The 17,636-nt window shown below is 42.7% G+C and overlaps 1 protein-coding gene across 1 annotated transcript in view; it reads left to right on the top strand.

Moving 5' to 3' along the window:
- SVEP1 (sushi, von Willebrand factor type A, EGF and pentraxin domain containing 1) overlaps nt 1–17,636 on the top strand; it is a 469,484-nt gene that overhangs the window by 323,527 nt on the left and 128,321 nt on the right. The window contains exons 24-26 of the mRNA XM_073664736.1: nt 6,061–6,262; nt 8,194–8,351; nt 13,923–14,124. Coding sequence (XP_073520837.1) covers nt 6,061–6,262; nt 8,194–8,351; nt 13,923–14,124 — 562 coding nt within the window. The remainder of the gene's footprint in view (nt 1–6,060; nt 6,263–8,193; nt 8,352–13,922; nt 14,125–17,636) is intronic.

The raw sequence follows: 17,636 nt of genomic DNA, 5'->3' as shown, positions 1-17,636 counted from the left end.
TTCTCAGTCAGGGCGAGCTCTGCAGCTGCCAGCCCCTGACTCCTTGTAACACTGCTCCCACAGAGCTCCTGTTGTTTCTTCCCATAGCTGCTTCTCTTCTCTGTCTCTACTTCTGGCATGGCCCAGGAGCTGGGCCCAGCCGGAGCCACAGCTCCCTGTCAGCCCTCCTGGCTGAACTCTCCCTCTGAACTCTCTAACCCTGCCTCAGCCCCAGGTTTATACAGGGGAAGTTCTTCCCCTCCCAGGACTGGGCAGGAGGTGTGGCATGCATAGGATTCCTGACCAAGAGACCTCCCACCTGCTCTCAGACATAACATTGCTGTTACTGTGGAAACCAGACCCCTGGGGTGCCACATTCCCCCCTAGTGAAATTTAGTACTCCGGGACTAAACATATTTTTAGAAAAACATAACAAGGTATAAACAATAATAATACAATAAGAAAAACACATAAAGATGGTTACGGCGTGTCCACAACCGGGTGCAGTCTTTGAAGAAAAGCAAGGTGTCCATTTCACCAAAACAGGGAGACGTAACCAGGTAGGGGTCTGTCCTGCCCCGAGTCCTTAACAGTCTTTAGTCCATTCCTGGGTTACGCTCCAACCATGTACAAAGGATTCCCGGTAAATCCACCAAAGACTCCCATAAATTACTAGAAACACATAATTATTTACAGGATATGGCCGCTCTCAGTCCTCGGCCAGTGGGGATAAGGAATGGCTGCTCACAGTCCTCAGCCTGGTTTAAGATAGGGGCACATGGGGAACAATTCACTAATCCCAACGGGGACCATATTTTAATTAGCAGCAGTCCTTGTACCCTTACGGGTAACTATTTACAGCTCTTTATTCACGCTACTTCCCTTCAGTAGCTATGTCCTCTTTATGCTCCCTCCTGAGGGTAGTCCTCAGACCCGTCCGGGTCCTCTTGGCTTTCCTCGTATTGGTAGTACTGCAGCTCCTCCTCGGTTAGCTGGGTTAGTATCTCTGCGACAGTCCTCCTCCCAGGTGGCCAGGACTTTACCTCCCTTTGGGCTGCCCCGGTTAATTGGGCCACCAGGATGCTCACTTTTTGCTCCTCTGGGAGGGGGTACACCTGGAAGAGGCTATCCAGCTTTTCTCTAAAGTCATGCAGGGTATGTGACTCCCCTGAGTACTGGGGTAGCCAGGCTGCCCCCGGGATATAGGGCATGGTGAAAGGCATGACCGCAACAGCGGTGGCGCTGGCGGGGGTTGAAGCGGTGAAGCTCTCCTCCGTATCCGGCATCCTTCTCCCCCCTAGTGGACCGTGGCCTACCTTGCGATGATCCTCTTCCGTAGGCCGCGGCTCCGCAGTGGATCGTCAGGGTTGAGGACCTTCCGTCGCGCTCCTGTGACGTCGGCGTCTGCTGGGCTCCTTCCAGGACCTTACGCGACGTCTGGACGTGAGGCGGGGCTTCAGTTCTCGTGCGCTTTTGGAGTCCACGCCCCTCTACTTCCCGCGCGGCGTCTTCAAGATGGCGTCCAACGGCGGGAAAACTCCACGGAAGGCGGGAAGAAGGCTGAAAATGGCGCCGGATGGCGGGAAAACTTCACGGATGGCGGGAAGAAGGCCGAAGATGGCGCCGGATGGCGGGAATCTTCACCACTGGTAAGTTTAAAAGTCTCTTTTTCAGGCACGCAGTACCCGGCGGTTGCGGGCACGTAATCCTGCCGACTACGCCAAAAGTTGACGCACCCCTGGGCCTGTGTCGCGCAGCGTTGCGCACGCGGGAGCTTACCCGGAGCCGGATCTGTTGAGGGTAGTAGTCTCGTGGCGGTGACCCGGTCCGTGCCCAGGGAGTCAGACTAAGTGGCGCTGTATTAGCGGTAGATGTTGGACGACTACGCCACCCGTTGAATGCAGCTATGGAGCTGCCGCTGCAGGGCAGACCGCTGAGGCCGGTGGTAGGATTGTGCAGCGTGATAGTATAACCCCCAACGGGAGGGGTATGGCCTCAGGGCAGCCGACGTGGACGATGGGGGTAGCAGGAACCACTCGGAGACGGTACGGTGTAGTTCAGGGTCTTTACTGGTGACAAAGATAGACCCTCCCGGAGTACTGGCTAGCGATTGGGGCCTGGTCAGTCCTTGAGCAGATGGGATCTCCCCTGGCCAGGCGGAGTTGTAGGCCTCCCAAACTAACTGTACTCTTCTGGCTACCTTGCTAGAGGCGGGTAAAAGTAGCCCACGTCCCTGAGTGTACCGTGTGGTGCTCACCCGTATGGCCGGTGACTCGGGGCCTTCTAGTAGCTTCCGCTCCACGACGGCGGTGCTGGTCCCATGCGTGTGACCGTGCCTTCGGGTTTCTTGGCCAGAGGACCTGAAATCCCCTGCCTGACGGATTCTGCTGCTGGGTAGGAGTTAGTCCCCACAGTCTCGGACTCCGGGTCCGGTAAGAAATCTTCTCAGTCAGGGCGAGCTCTGCAGCTGCCAGCCCCTGACTCCTTGTAACACTGCTCCCACAGAGCTCCTGTTGTTTCTTCCCATAGCTGCTTCTCTTCTCTGTCTCTACTTCTGGCATGGCCCAGGAGCTGGGCCCAGCCGGAGCCACAGCTCCCTGTCAGCCCTCCTGGCTGAACTCTCCCTCTGAACTCTCTAACCCTGCCTCAGCCCCAGGTTTATACAGGGGAAGTTCTTCCCCTCCCAGGACTGGGCAGGAGGTGTGGCATGCATAGGATTCCTGACCAAGAGACCTCCCACCTGCTCTCAGACATAACATTGCTGTTACTGTGGAAACCAGACCCCTGGGGTGCCACATAACCACTGCCTCTACCCGGTCAAGGTCCTGACCTAAGAAGGCCTGGAGGGGAGCAGAGGAGACAAGCTCCACAGGCAAAAGGATCCCAGGGGGATACGGACAGAGCGGCATACGCCACCTGTATCTCTTACTCTGGTTTAGTCAGAGGGACTCCTGCTGCAAGAGGGGTTACCAGCCCCCGATATCTGACTCTGTTACTTCACGTCTCAGTCAGAAAAGCCCGGATGCTTAGTGGATCCCAGGAGGGATACGGACGGAGTGGCATACACCACCTTTAACTCTCTACCTGCGTTTATCCAGTGGGACCCGGCTTTACACCTAGTTCTAACCACACATACAGTCAGGAGAAGACTTAGTGGGAGAACTCACCAAGGAGAGGAACACACAGCAGAGGGGTCTCGACTGGTGCTTCTGATCTACCTGGAAAGTGCTGGACCCCCTTCCCGGTGGCCGCAGTACGCCGCGAGGAGCAGAGGGAAGCTTTGCGGCTAAAGTACATCTTAAAGTGAGTAAAAACCCTGGATGACTTCACACCCCGCTTCAGCCTGTTATTTCCTGCGCGGCACTGCACCCACCATTCCTCATCACACTGCCCTGAGGCCTGCTCCGCCTGCGGGGAGCTGTCCCATCTAAGCTGCCTTTAAACACCGGCCTCAGTGGACTGAAGCAGCGCTGGTGTCAATCACCGGAAACAGTAGGTGGCGTAGTCGGAAATTACCACTCAACCCTGAAAGCCCATTAAATCTTTTATGTGACCGCCCTGGGCACGGACCGGGTCTGGGCCACGACTGCAACCCCGAGACACCTACACTGACCCGGCTCAGAGTAAACCCCATTTCTCAGGGAGGGCATCACATGCACATACCCATTTAAGACACATAAAACCTTTTTCAGCAAACTTGTGGCTTTAACTGTTGCAGAAATAGTAGTACAAACAAGGAAAACAATCAGATGGAGATGGTAAATTGATGATGGACGAATTATATACTAATGGAGAAAAAAAACTTGCGTCTTACAAGTAAAATGAAAACCATTGACTGGTGATGAAAAAAAAATGCTTTGTGCTTGGCTAAAAAACCTACTACATTTTCTTATTGACCATGATTTCTGAAGTGCATCGCATAGTGGTACATTGACTACAGTATATCGATCTGCATTGATTGACATAACGTCTAGCCGTATTTTACTTGGCTGTCTCATAATACATCCTCAAATGTGAATGGTAGTAATGCAAATCCTTGTTTAACCCCTGCTTTGTATTCATTACATTCCTTTTAACCCTTTTATGAAGAACCTCTACAGAGTACAAAGAGTTTATTTCTGCTGCCAGTTTTCTTCCTTTACTTAATAGCATAACAACTTATTATTACCTCCCACAATGACAATGGGATGTTCTACATATATTATATCCAAAACCCAAGATATCCAGCTGATGAGGACATTATCCAGGTCACCTTGGCTAATATCAGATTTCTTTTATTCCTGGGGATTTGCTTTTATACCGTACTGTTTTCACATTGCCACTTCTGTCTATGCCCAAGATATAGTCGACTTTTATAAACAATCATAAACGAGTTAATCTTTTTTATTTTTGCAGACTAAAAAAAAGTGGAATAAAAGAATCCCATCCCGCAGATCTAGCTAGCCTCAGCTTTCTGTCTTAGGCACCTGCAGAGAACAGTAAATGGCAATTTTCTCAGCACCATGGCTCACTGCAGATGTCTATTGTCTGCTCTCAGCATTAATCCACCTCAGTATCAGAGAAGATAGTTATTATGATCCCATGGCATTCTCTGCTAGAAGCCTACTTATTAGATGATATTGCATGCTTCCAGTGACCTTGAATTACATTAAGTAGTCTTTATGTACTGTTATGATCAGCACAAATAAAAACACTTCTTTTGTATTTCTTCCTCGGTTTTCTAAAGTCATAATGCAGGTCAATGCAAAGTTCTGTTTTATACATTTATAGAAACGTGAAAAGAGGTCAGGACATGAAGCTGTTGTAATCACATGTTTATATGTCTTATATACTCTGGGGTGACACCAGTATTTGGTTGCATTTCCTGTATTAATAGCTATAAATAATTCTGTATAAAATAAAAAAAAATAGGCGCTCCATGTGTGTTACCGCAATAACAAAAAGGCAAGTGGATATTACCGCTCACCTGAGTGGGTTGTGTACCGGCACAACTCCATTGAGTGTATGAAGAACAATAAGAGGCTGCTGCTCTGGCCACTGAATTTGTATTTCTCACCATATCTTGTGAGATGGCAGAGAATTATTTATAAGACTGGAGGAAATGAGCAAAGTGATTTGGCCGCTGCCAAGGAGAAGCGGAGTCCAGATGTACTTCAAGTGGTGGTTTTACTCATACACCGCATTTCGAAGTTCATTCAACTCCTTCAGGTACCTGGAGAAGAAGTTGAATCAACTTCGAAACACGTTGTATGAATAAGACCACCACTTGACGTATATCTGGACCCTGCTTCTCCTTGACAGCGCCTGAAAGATGCCGCTCATTTCATCTAGTCTTATAAATAACTCTGTGTCATCTCACAGGATATGTCAGGAAATACAAGTTCTGCCAATTACTGATTAAGGTGGGTTTTGTCTCTGTTCAGTGATTGGATGAATACGCATTTCCTGCCATTTTCTGTGAGTTGGTAGGGAGTAGAGACCAGCGGAGACAGGGGAACCATTGGAAACCCTGCTGCAGCATATATAGAAAGTATCACTTACAGTTTTAATACAATGATCATACAGCACTAGCTAATCGTACATTAAAGGGGTTGTCTGGTCCAAATCGATAAATCTGCAGTCATTCTATGTGACTGCAGACTTATGAAGCCTGTCTAGTGGGCGTGGGCTCACTCCATACAAGTGTATGGAAGCAAGGCTGTGCCCACTGGCGAGAAGTATGTATAACTCATACATATCCTCTGGTTCCGGTTCCACAGTACGTGCGCTGAGGGGATTCATAAGTCTGCAGTGATACAAAGTGACTGCAGACTTATCGATTTGGTCCAGACAACCACTTTAAGTTGTGTGGATTCTGTTTGAGATTTCATTTTCCAAATATATAATAATAATATATAATTAATTATAAATAATATAATAATACAAAAATGAGTAAAAAAAAAATAGCTCTTGTTTGGTGAATGACGGATACTCCTGCATTGAATACAGGGGTGGGGTTCAGGGGCACCCTTCACTATACCCAGCTCCAAACCATGTCTTATTTGTGTGCTAATCTGTTCATTGTCTTTTATTTTTCTGCAGGTACAAATTGTGAAATAGAAATTGACGAATGCTTGTCACAGCCTTGTGTAAACAATGGTGAATGTAGGGATCTCAAAGGAGATTTTCAATGTATGTGCCCCCCCGGTTACTCCGGCAAACAATGTGAACAAAATATTGATGAATGTCAGAATGGACCTTGTAAGAACGGGGCCTCATGTACTGACGGAATTAACAGCTTCAGGTGAAAAAAACATCTCAGTAGGTTTGTTGTAGAACAGAAGATCATCTGTATGACTGTATGAGAGGAAATTATTCTTGTGTTTACGACTTACTATAAGGTACAGGATAATGAACAATGATGTGTTGAAAGTACATTGTAGTAAGGAAACATATAAACAGTACCATAACATTTTTGGCAGCGAGAAAATTCATTTTTTTTATTTGTAATAGAACCATAAAGGATTATTGTGTGAAAGCCTAGAAATACTCACACATGAGTCTTGATGATCCATAGCTAATTAGCTTAACTCAGGGCTGCCAACCATTAAGTTGTGAATTGCATAGGATATACACTGCTCAAAAAAAATAAAGGGAACACTTAAACAACAGAATATAACTCCAAGTAAATCAAACTTCTGTGAAATCAAACTGTCCACTTAGGAAGCAACACTGATTGACAATCAATTTCACATGCTGTTGTGCAAATGGAATAGACAATAGATGGAAATTATTGGCAATTATCAAGACACCCTCAATAAAGGAGTGGTTCTGCAGGTGGGGACCACAGACCACATCTCAGTACCAATGCTTTCTGGCTGATATTTTGGTCACTTTTGAATGTTGGTTGTACTTTCACACTCGTGATAGCATGAGACCGAGTCTACAACCCACAGAAATTGCTCAAGTAGCGTGGCTCATCCAGGATGGCACATCAATGCGAGCTGTGGCAAGAAGGTTTGCTGTGTCTGTCAGCATAGTGTCCAGAGGCTGGAGGCACTACCAGGAGACAGACCAGTACACCAGGAGATGTGGAGGTGGCCATAGGAGGGCAACAACCCAGCAGCAGGACCGCTACCTCCACCTTTGTGCAAGGAGGAACAGGAAGAGCACTGCCAGAGCCCTGCAAAATGACCTCCAGCAGGCCACAAATGAGCATGTGTCTGCACAAACGGTTCACACTGAGCACATGTGACAGACATGACAGAGTCTGGAGACGCCGTGGAGAGCGATCTGCTGCCTGCAACATCCTTCACCATGACCGGTTTGGCAGTGGGTCAGTAATGGTGTGGGGTGGCATTTCTTTGGAGGGCCGCACAGCCCTCCATGTGCTCGCCAGAGGTAGACTGACTACCATTAGGTACGAGATAAGATCCTCAGACCCCTTGTGAGACTATATGCTGGTGCGGTTGGCCCTGGGTTCCTCCTAATTCTGGACAATGCCAGACCTCATGTGGCTGGAGTGTGTCAGCAGTTCCTGCAAGATGAAGGCATTGAAACTATGGACTGGCCCACCTGTTCCCCAGACCTGAATCCGATTGAGCACATCTGGGACATCATGTCTCGCTCCATCCACCAATGTCACGTTGCACCTCAGACTGTCCAGGAGTTGGTGGATGCTTTAGTCCAGGTCTGGGAGGAGATCCCGCAGGAGACCATCCGCAACCTTATCAGGAGCATGCCTAGGCGTTGTGGGGAGGTTATAGAGGCACGTGGAGGCCACACACAATACTGAGCCTCATTTTGACTTGTTTTAAGGACATTACATCAAAGTTGGATCAGCCTGAAGTTTTTTTTTTTCACTTTAATTTTGGGGGTGACACCAAATCCGGGCCTCCATTGGTTAATAAATTTGATTTCCATTGATGATTTTTGTGTGATGTTATTGTCAGCACATTCAACTTTGAACAGAACAAAGTATTCAATGAGAATATTTCATTCATTCAGATCTAGGATGTGTTATTTGAGTGTTCCCTTTATTTTTTTGAGCAGTGTATAATATGGAATTGTGTTTCTAAGTTTGTACAATTTTTTTTTACTGAATATATTTATTTAGTGTGGCATTTAGTTTTTTCAAAGTGTTCATCATTAGTGTGTACCAGAATGTGGAACTTCAACCATATAGGGCAACCAATCTCTTCCCTTTTTTTTTTTTTTTTTTACACTTTTCTCTAGGTGTACCTGTAAGAATGGTTTTATTGGAAAATTGTGTGAAATCAATGTCAATGAATGTGATTCCAATCCTTGCCTTAACCAGGCTAAGTGTACGGATGGCATAAACTCTTACACTTGTAAATGTGCACCAGGATTTTCAGGAAGCAGGTGTGAAACAGGTATTACCCACTCAATGAACTTTGTTTGCCTCAGCATACATACACTTGCAAGTAGGACCCAGAAATATTTATGGTTAGGCTATATAGGATTTTGGTGGAATTGGAGTGTTTGGTGCACCTACATTGAAACTTAAAGAGTAACTGTCTTTTATTTTTTATCTCATAAATCAATAGTACATGTGAAAGTAAGACACTTTATAATATATCTTATCAGTAAAATATACTTTTTTTCTCCACCAGGACTCATCAGTTATTTTCAAAATTCTCAAATTACTGACAAAATCTGTATTCATTGAAGACAGATTGTTACATTACTGAGATAGGAGATGGCAGATGTTGCTCATAAACACCTATCTAGATGGGAGGAGGGAGGAGGAGGTAGACACAGTGTTCCTCCCTTCTTAGTCCCCCTCACGTAGATATGGAATCTTATCAGTAGCAGCTGCCATCTCCTATCTCAGTAATGTAACAATCTGTCTTCACTGAATAGAGATTTTACTCAGGAATTGTGAAAAATGAAAGAACAGTTCTGGAGGAGAAAGAAGCTCATCTTTGATAAGTTATATTACAAAGTTGTTTATTTCCATGTATTGTTATCGATTTATGGAATAAAAAATGAAACAAAGGTTACTCTGTAAATGTAGAACAGTGTGTTAGTTTTTGATACTATAACAAGAAAATGGGGGACACATGTGCCAGTAGAGGCTTATCTTTTAGCTTGGGCATCAGTAACCTTGCAGTATGCGCTTTGTATTACTTTTCTATTTTTATTTTTTTTCACCTTCAAGAAAAGTTCAGTTGGATTAAAAATTTACTGGGTGCTGCAGTTAGTGTAAATTATAAAATTCTTGGTAAATCATGTTGATTAGTCACATTAATAATTTACAGTTTCAACTGTATGAGTTCTATTGCTGCTTCTTTGTGAATCCACATTTATATACCCATAGCTCATTTTTGTTAATGTGTCCAGATGGCTAACTCATTTTACGCAGTGAAGAATCAAGGTCTAGGAGGAAATTATTAGTTTATCAAAAGCTATGTATTTAGTTGCTGAGTTTCTAGATATATTTGTGCTCCTTAGACATATTTTATTTAGCTGTTTTCAAAATTGTATTTATGAAAGCACTCCTCCTATCAAAATTGTTATCCTCTTAATATATTGCAATCATCATATTATATAGCACTGTGTACTTACAATTGCTCGTTTTGCCCTTCCATCCAGCTAATTCTTCTCTTTTTTATTAGATCTATGACATCATGTGATTATAAAATAGCTGAATCCTTCTAAGCTCTATGTAGAAAGAGGAGGTCAATTTTCCCTGCATGAGTCATGAGTCACTGCAAAATTCTCAGGGAAGAGGAGGAGCAGCTGCGTCACGAGTTGAAGAGGGAAATGATAAATGTTAGGGACAAGAGACTTGCTGTTTCTACATAGAGCAAAGAAAAGAGAAGAATTACCTGGGTAGAAGGGCAAAATGAGCAATTGTAAGTACACAGTGCTATTTAATATGCTGATTGTAATATATTAAGAGGATAAAAAACTTTGCTTCTTTAATTTTTAGTTTATTTTGCAAAGTTTAGTTTCAATATACAGTACAGACCAAAAGTTTGGACACACCTTCTCATTTAAAGATTTTTCTGTATTTTCATGACTTTGAAAATTGTACATTCACACTGAAGGCATAAAAACTATGAATTAACACATGTGGAATTATATACTTAACAAAAAAGTGTGAAACAACTGAAAATATGTCTTATATTCTAGGTTCTTCAAAGTAGCCACCTTTTGCTTTGATGACTGCTTTGCACACTCTTGGCATTTTCTTGATGAGCTTCAAGAGGTAGTCACCAGAAATGGTTTTCACTTCACAGGTGTGCCCTGTCAGGTTTAATAAGTGGGATTTCTTGCCTTATAAATGGGGTTGGGACCATCAGTTGTGCTGTGCAGAAGTCTGGTGGATACACAGCTGATAGTCCTACTGAATAGACTGTTAGAATTGGTATTATGGCAAGAAAAAGCAGCTAAGTAAAGAAAAACGAGTGGCCATCAATTACTTTAAGAAATAAAGATCAGTCAGTGCGAAAAATTGGGAAAACTTTGAAAGTGTCCCCAAGTGCAGTTGCAAAAAACATCAAGCGCTACAAAGAAACTGGCTCACATGACGACCGCCCCAGGAAAGGAAGACCAAGAGTCACCTCTGCTTCTGAGGATAAGTTTATCCGAATCACCTGCCTCAGAAATTGCAGGTTAACAGCAGCTCAGATTAGAGACCAGGTCAATGCCACACAGAGCTCTAGCAGCAGACACATCTCTTCAACAACTGTTAAGAGGAGACTTTGTGCAGCTGGCCTTCATGGTAAAATAGCTGCTAGGAAACCACTGCTAAGGACAGGCAACAAGCAGAAGAGACTTGTTTGGGCTAAAGAACACAAGGAATGGACATTAGACCAGTGGAAATCTGTGCTTTGGTCTGATGAGTGCAAATTTGAGATCTTTGGTTCCAACCACCGTGTCTTTGTGTGACGCAGAAAAGGTGAACGGATGGACTCTACATGCCTGGTTCCCACTGTGAAGCATGTAGGAGGTGTGATGGTGTGGGGGTGCTTTGCTGGTGACACTGTTGGGGATTTATTCAAAATTGAAGGCATACTGAACCAGCATGGCTACCACAGCATCTTGCAGCGGCATGCTATTCCATCCGGTTTGCATTTAGTTGGACCATTATTTATTTTTCAACAGGACAATGACCCCAAACACACCTCCAGGCTGTGTAAGGGCTATTTGACCAAGAATGAGAGTGATGCGGTGTTACGCCAGATGACCTGGACTCCACAGTCACCAGACCTGAACCCAATCGAGATGGTTTGGGGTGAGCTGGACCGCAGAGTGAAGGCAAAAGAGCCAACAAGTGCTAAGCATCTCTGGGAACTCCTTCAAGATTGTTGGAAGACCATTTTCGGTGACTACCTCTTGAAGCTCATCAAGACAATGCCAAGAGTGTGCAAAGCAGTCATCAAAGCAAAAGGTGACTACTTTGAAGAACCTAGAATATGAGACATATTTTCAGTTGTTTCACACTTTTTTGGTAAGTATATAATTCCACATGTGTTAATTCATAGTTTTGATGCCTTCAGTGTGAATATACAATTTTCATAGTCATGAAAATACAGAAAAATCTTTAAATGAGAAGGTGTGTCCAAACTTTTGGTCTGTACAGAACTTTACCCGAAGTTGAGCGATAACCAGAACCTCATTGAAAACCATGAGGACCCAAACTTTTCAGCTGGAAAATTGTCTTTCTTTTTGCAACCAACTTCACCCAGGAACTCCGAACATTGCAACGGACTTACGGGAGAGGTCCGTGTTCTGTGTTTAGCATGGAACACTAACTGTCCGGTACTTTTAAGTTTGGGTTGGCTCATCTCTACTTATAAGAACTTTGCATGTTCAGCCACCTCTACTAGACAGCAGGAATCGCTGGTAACTGAGACAGTGTTTAGCAAACAATAAAATAAGAAATAACGGGGCCAAAGTTTCATAATAAGTAATCTGCAAACTTGCTTTTTTTCACTAGCTTGATTTTTGGCATCGTGTCCACACTGGAAAGGAATAAGTTAGTGCCTGTGGACTGTAATTCTTTTTCTATATAACACTTTGATCTTATTTTTAGATTTTGTACAAAGCAAACACACAAATTGTCATACTGAGTTACCCTGCAACTCACCTTAAAGGGCAAATAAACTGCTTTTCTCAGGAACAAGTTTCCATAATTTCCACCAGGTCTCAATTCACAATGACGCTATACTCATGAAGAGTTTCTCCCATCACAAAGAGTGATGGCATAATTCTTTTTACATTCACAACAGTATGTGAATTAAACACATGCCTGGGGTAACAATATATATCTACCAAAACTATAAAAGAAATATTATTTAGTCAGACTAAATGGACCATGTGTTTTTTTCTGTTTGGTTAGGGTCAATATGTTAGGAACCCCACTGATGTTGAGAAGAAAGGACCTATAGATGTGGTACAGTACCACGGAACTTATACTAATACAGTTTGTATTTCAATGACCACGTTAGTCCAATTCCATAGTACAACGCAGTGCACATTATTAATAGTGAAGTGTGCTAGTGGATGCGTTGGTGATTGCTACAAAGCTACTTTAGTGATGCCTGAGACTCATAGCCAACAGTGGCGTAGGGCAAGCAACATAGTCACACTCGCAGCACAGGTCCTGCAGTGCAGAAAACTGGATCAGGCCACAGCACTGAAGCATTATAAAGTGTAACCGTCATTTTAATTTTCATTTCATAATTTAATAGTAAACATGATAATAAGCAACTTTGTAATATATCTTATCAGAGAAATCTGCTTCTTTTTCTGCCAGGACTGATCATTTATTCTCCAAATTTTCTCAATTCTCAGGTAAAATCTGTATTCAGTGAAGACAGATTGTTACATTACTGAGATAGGAGATGGCAGTTGTTATTGATAAGATTCTATATAGGTGGGACAAGGAAGGAGGAGCTTTTACTCCTCCCTCATCCTCACTCCTCCCATCTACATAGAATCTTACCAGTATTAACTGCCATCTCCTATCTCAGTAATGTAATAATCTATCCAAGTTGCTTATTTTCATGTGTACTATTTCTTTTTATTAAATAAAAATTAAAATGACAGCTACTCTTTAATTTGGCTTACACTGATGTGCAATACTGACCAAATACTGAACGTGTGAATGTACCCATAAGAATAAGAGTTCGCTCACATGAGCGTATAACTCGGAAAAGTGCAATCCAATAAAAAAAGGGATTGCACTCAGACCAATGTAATTCAATGAGGCAGTGCAGATTTTTTTCTCAGCTGTATGCGGGATGAGAAAAAATCGTTGCATGCTGTGATTTCACTCCAAAATCGGATGGGTGCGAGAAAAAAAATCGGATGCCATACGGACCATCAGTATGGCATCTGATTTTTACAGATACATTACAGGTCTGTAGCATAGGAAACTGTAAATGGTCCTGTAAATTATTAATAGCTGCTGAGTAAAAAAATGAATTGTAAACGGACAGCACATGGATGACAAGTGAGAAAAAATCATCCCACTCTCCTGGATGAGAATGGGACTGATTTTTTATATGCTAGTGTGAGCGAGCCCTTAAATTGATCAAAAACAGATGTCTTCCGTTTTTCATCCATTTTTATGTACAATCTTGAATGACCAAGACTGATCCACAAAAACAGATGAGAACAGGACATGCACATGGACACATGGAATCGTTAAAAAATCAGATGTGTGAATGGTTTCTTTAAAATCTATGGTTCATCTTAAAAATGGCAAGCACACAGAAAAGTAAAATGGGTATGTGAAAGTAGCCTCATACTCATTCCCAGAGTCAGTGGGTTCTGATGGTTGGGGACTGGAGACGTCAAAAAATGTTCTCTTTGTTTTCCTTCATTTTCTGTGCTTAGCATGGTAATCACCTTATGTAATGGTGTTATCCTGGGTGCATATTACTGATGACATTGTAATGGAAATGTGAAGATGTTTTTGTTTGGTGCAGAACAGTCCTCTGGATTTAACCTGGAGTTTGAGGTCTCTGCTATCTATAGCTATGTCTTGCTTGACAATGGTCTACCAACACTGCGTGCAATCACCTGTGCCTTCTGGATGAGATCCTCAGATGTCATCAATTATGGGACACCAATATCATATGCCATTGGTAATGGCATTGACAACGCATTTCTCCTCACAGATTATAATGGGTAACTAGAGCACATTTACCTTCTAAAAAGCATGTGTTAACGTTTTCTGTAGAGTATGTTACATAATGTTCTTTTTCCTTATTTGCACTATGACTTTTAAGTTTTTTTCTTAAATTGTTTGGTGAAATTTTTTATTTTATTCCATTTTGTTCAAGCGATTTGCTTGGTTAAAAATTTCTATGGAAATTTAGATTTCTTTTTTTTTAGAGAATTTAATAGTTTTTATTATTCTCCTACAGTTTCTGCTTATCTTTTTTGGGTTTATCTTTTACTAGCAACTATTTCAGCAAATGCTATTTTTCCAAAATAGTGAATATATTATTTATGAGCAAAGATTTGATAAAGATAATTAATATTGTCACTCGGTAATATGACTGGCTCCATTTCAAAACCTCATAAAAAGCATCATGCAATTGTCTATTAGCAATGTAGAACTATACATTCATATTAGCTGACCTATGTCTTTTTTTTAATGTTATTACTATTTTATACAATGTTCACATAAATTTGGGAAGTAGTTTTAGCGTATGCACTGAACACATGCTGAATTGGTCTACAGATTCTTTTAGACCCAATGGAGTTCCCTTTTGACATCTGCCAGACAGATATATATCTGTACACAGTTTTTTACAGTTGGCCACTACAAAAACAAAAAGGTATAATATCTAGTGTTATTTTTTGCATGGGGGCTATGGATGACATGCTACTGTATGATATGCACCGGTATACAGTGAGGCAGTTGTCCCCTTTCAGGAAATTTTTGTCCGTGTATACAATTTGTTATAAAATAACAAACCATTCTTTACTCACTTTTCCAGTGTTCAGCACTGAGACTCTCTCGCTGTCCATGGTGATTGGCTGCGCCACTGATGTCACTTCGATAGCGTGGCAGCCAATCAGTGAGTTCAGTAGCTCTTTCCGTGAAAGGATCATCCCTTTCCGAGCCACTGAGCTCACTGATTGGTTGTTATGGTGTCGACATAACATCAGTGCCTCAGCCAATACCAGACAGAGGGAGCAGCGCCACAGAGTCAGCGCTGGACCCTGGGACAGTGAGTAAACAGCAATTTGTTATTTTATAACAAACTGCTGCAGAGGATGAAGATTTTCTGATAGTTGGCAACCCTTTAACATCCCAGATGTATGTGCTGAATGTAACCCATACGCCAACATGAACAGAACATTGCCAAAATAACTGCATGAGGGATCTTGTCGTTACAATGAAAACATCGTTGTCACAAAATTCAAATATTGTTTGAAAGTAATGGAATCCAATATCTACAAAAAACAGTCAGTTAAATGACACTTTTTGAGTACTATGGGGAACTAATTGCACAAAGGTGACTATATATAGACTAAATATTGAAAATGATTGATTATATTAACTATAATGAATGTTAGTTGGGTAAAATTCAACAATGAACTATTGTTTTCGGTGACCGATGACAGACCATAAATATCTGGAAAAATGTTGGCTGTTTTTCAATTTATCGTTTGATAGGCAGCTGAAAGATCTTTCATCCACAAATGATCTTTTTGTGAAAGAATTTCCTCAGAAAGATCATCTATCCTTTGACCGGTGTTATTGAACATGTGTAGCCATTATGAATGACTGTAATGACCAATACGGACTAAAATATGGCAAAACGATAATTCACCAGACGATCTTTTATTCAGTACATTTTTAAAAAGCAACTTACTTTTCAAAGTAGGTATAGTGGTTGTAAGGCAGCGCTGTTTCCGTCAGTGAATTAGCCAGGCACTGACCCAGATAAGTTCAACATAAAGTCTTTATTTGCCAACTGTACAAAATAAATGCAAATCTTTTTCATCCATTTCGAAGTGGGAATGTCTGTGTACAGTTTGTTGCCGTGGGCGCCTGCACCACTGTAGGAATCTCGGGTGCGTAACGGCTTTTCGCACGCCTGTGGCTTTGGTCTGGGTTCAACCTCACACAGCCAGGCTTACCTGCAGGATTAAATGTGAATCATTGCCATGGGTCAATTGCAAAACCCTGACCGGATGGAGAGATCCGTCAAACTACCTTCCTATAGATCTCTCCAAAAATAAAAGCCCATGTCTGATTTTCCTAAATCTGACTTGTTCAAATAACTTGACCGAGTCCACACTTACTTTTATTTCATCGAGTTCAGTATGTTTCCATACACATCCTGGGTAACATGTAAAGACCCTTGTATATGACTCCCATCACTGCCTCTCACAACCCCCCTTCCTATTCAAACTTGAAGGGTTGAACACCTTTTACAATACAAGGTGCCCGTGACAGGGCATCCACATTTCCTTGCGACTTCGCAGCTCAATGTTCCACTGAGAAACTAAAGTTTTGTAACAACAAAAACCATCTGGTGACCAGAGCATTTCTCTCTTTGGCATTTACCATCCAGACCAAGGGTGAATGGTCCGTTACCAAGCAGAAATGCCATCCCACTAAATGATAGCATAGGGACTCCAAGACCCACTTAATGGCCAAGCACTCCTTCTCCACTATGCTTTAATCTTTCTCTGCCGGTGAGTTTCCTACCCAAGTAGGTGACTGGATGTTCCTCTTCATGCACTTCATGCGACAGAACCACTCCTAGTCCTAATTCAAAAGCATCCGTTTGAATGATAAAACTGTCCCTGATGTTGGATCTGGTGAGGACTGGTTGCCCGCACAATGCCAACTTCATGGACTGGAATGCTTCCTTCGCTTGAGCGTTCCACCAAACCATGACCAATTTTCTTTCCTTTAAGAGATCAGTCAAAGGTGCCAATGTTCCAGCAAAATTAGGAATAAATCGCCGGTATTACCCAATGATGCAGTGGAATCTCTTACCTGTTTCATAGGAAGAGGCCATGGCCAGTTTTATATGGCCTTGATTTTGTTTATTGGGATTTGATAATCCCATGGCCAATCACGTACCCCAAGTAATGAACTTCCTTGAGCCCTATTGCACATTTCATTGGATTCACCATCAAGCTCGCGGCTCTAAGCGAATCCACTACCGCTTGCACCTGGGACAAGTGGGTAGGCCAGTCATTACTATAGATGATTATATCATCCAGGTACACCAACGTGTTCTTTTGATGGGGCTCTAAAATTATATCTATCAGCCTCTGAAATGTGGCCGGAGCCCCATGTAATCCAAAAGTCAAGACGACATAGTGATAGAGATCCTCTGGTGTAATGAAGGCGGTCTTTTCTTTTGCCGACTTTGTGAGAGGCACCAGTAATCCTTGGTCAGATCAAGCATCTTAAAGTATTGTGCCTGTAACAGTCTCTTAATCAGCTCATCCACCCGGGGCATTGGATAAAGGTAAAATTTTGACACTTCATTCAATTTTTGGAAATCGTTACAATTTCATAACGATCCATCTAGCTTTGGAATCAGTACAATGGAACTATCCCACTCACTCTTGGACTCCTCAATGACTCTTAGTTGGAGCATTCTTTTCACCTCCTCCACGATGGCTTGCCTCCAGCACATGGTACGGTTTCATTTGTACACTTA

The sequence above is a fragment of the Phyllobates terribilis genome, unplaced genomic scaffold (genome assembly GCF_046119375.1).
Source record: "Phyllobates terribilis strain yellow unplaced genomic scaffold, ASM4611937v1 Scaffold_1__5_contigs__length_1240528914, whole genome shotgun sequence".
NCBI classification, from domain to species: domain Eukaryota; kingdom Metazoa; phylum Chordata; class Amphibia; order Anura; family Dendrobatidae; genus Phyllobates; species Phyllobates terribilis.
This window is presented reverse-complemented; position numbering and strand designations above follow the sequence as displayed.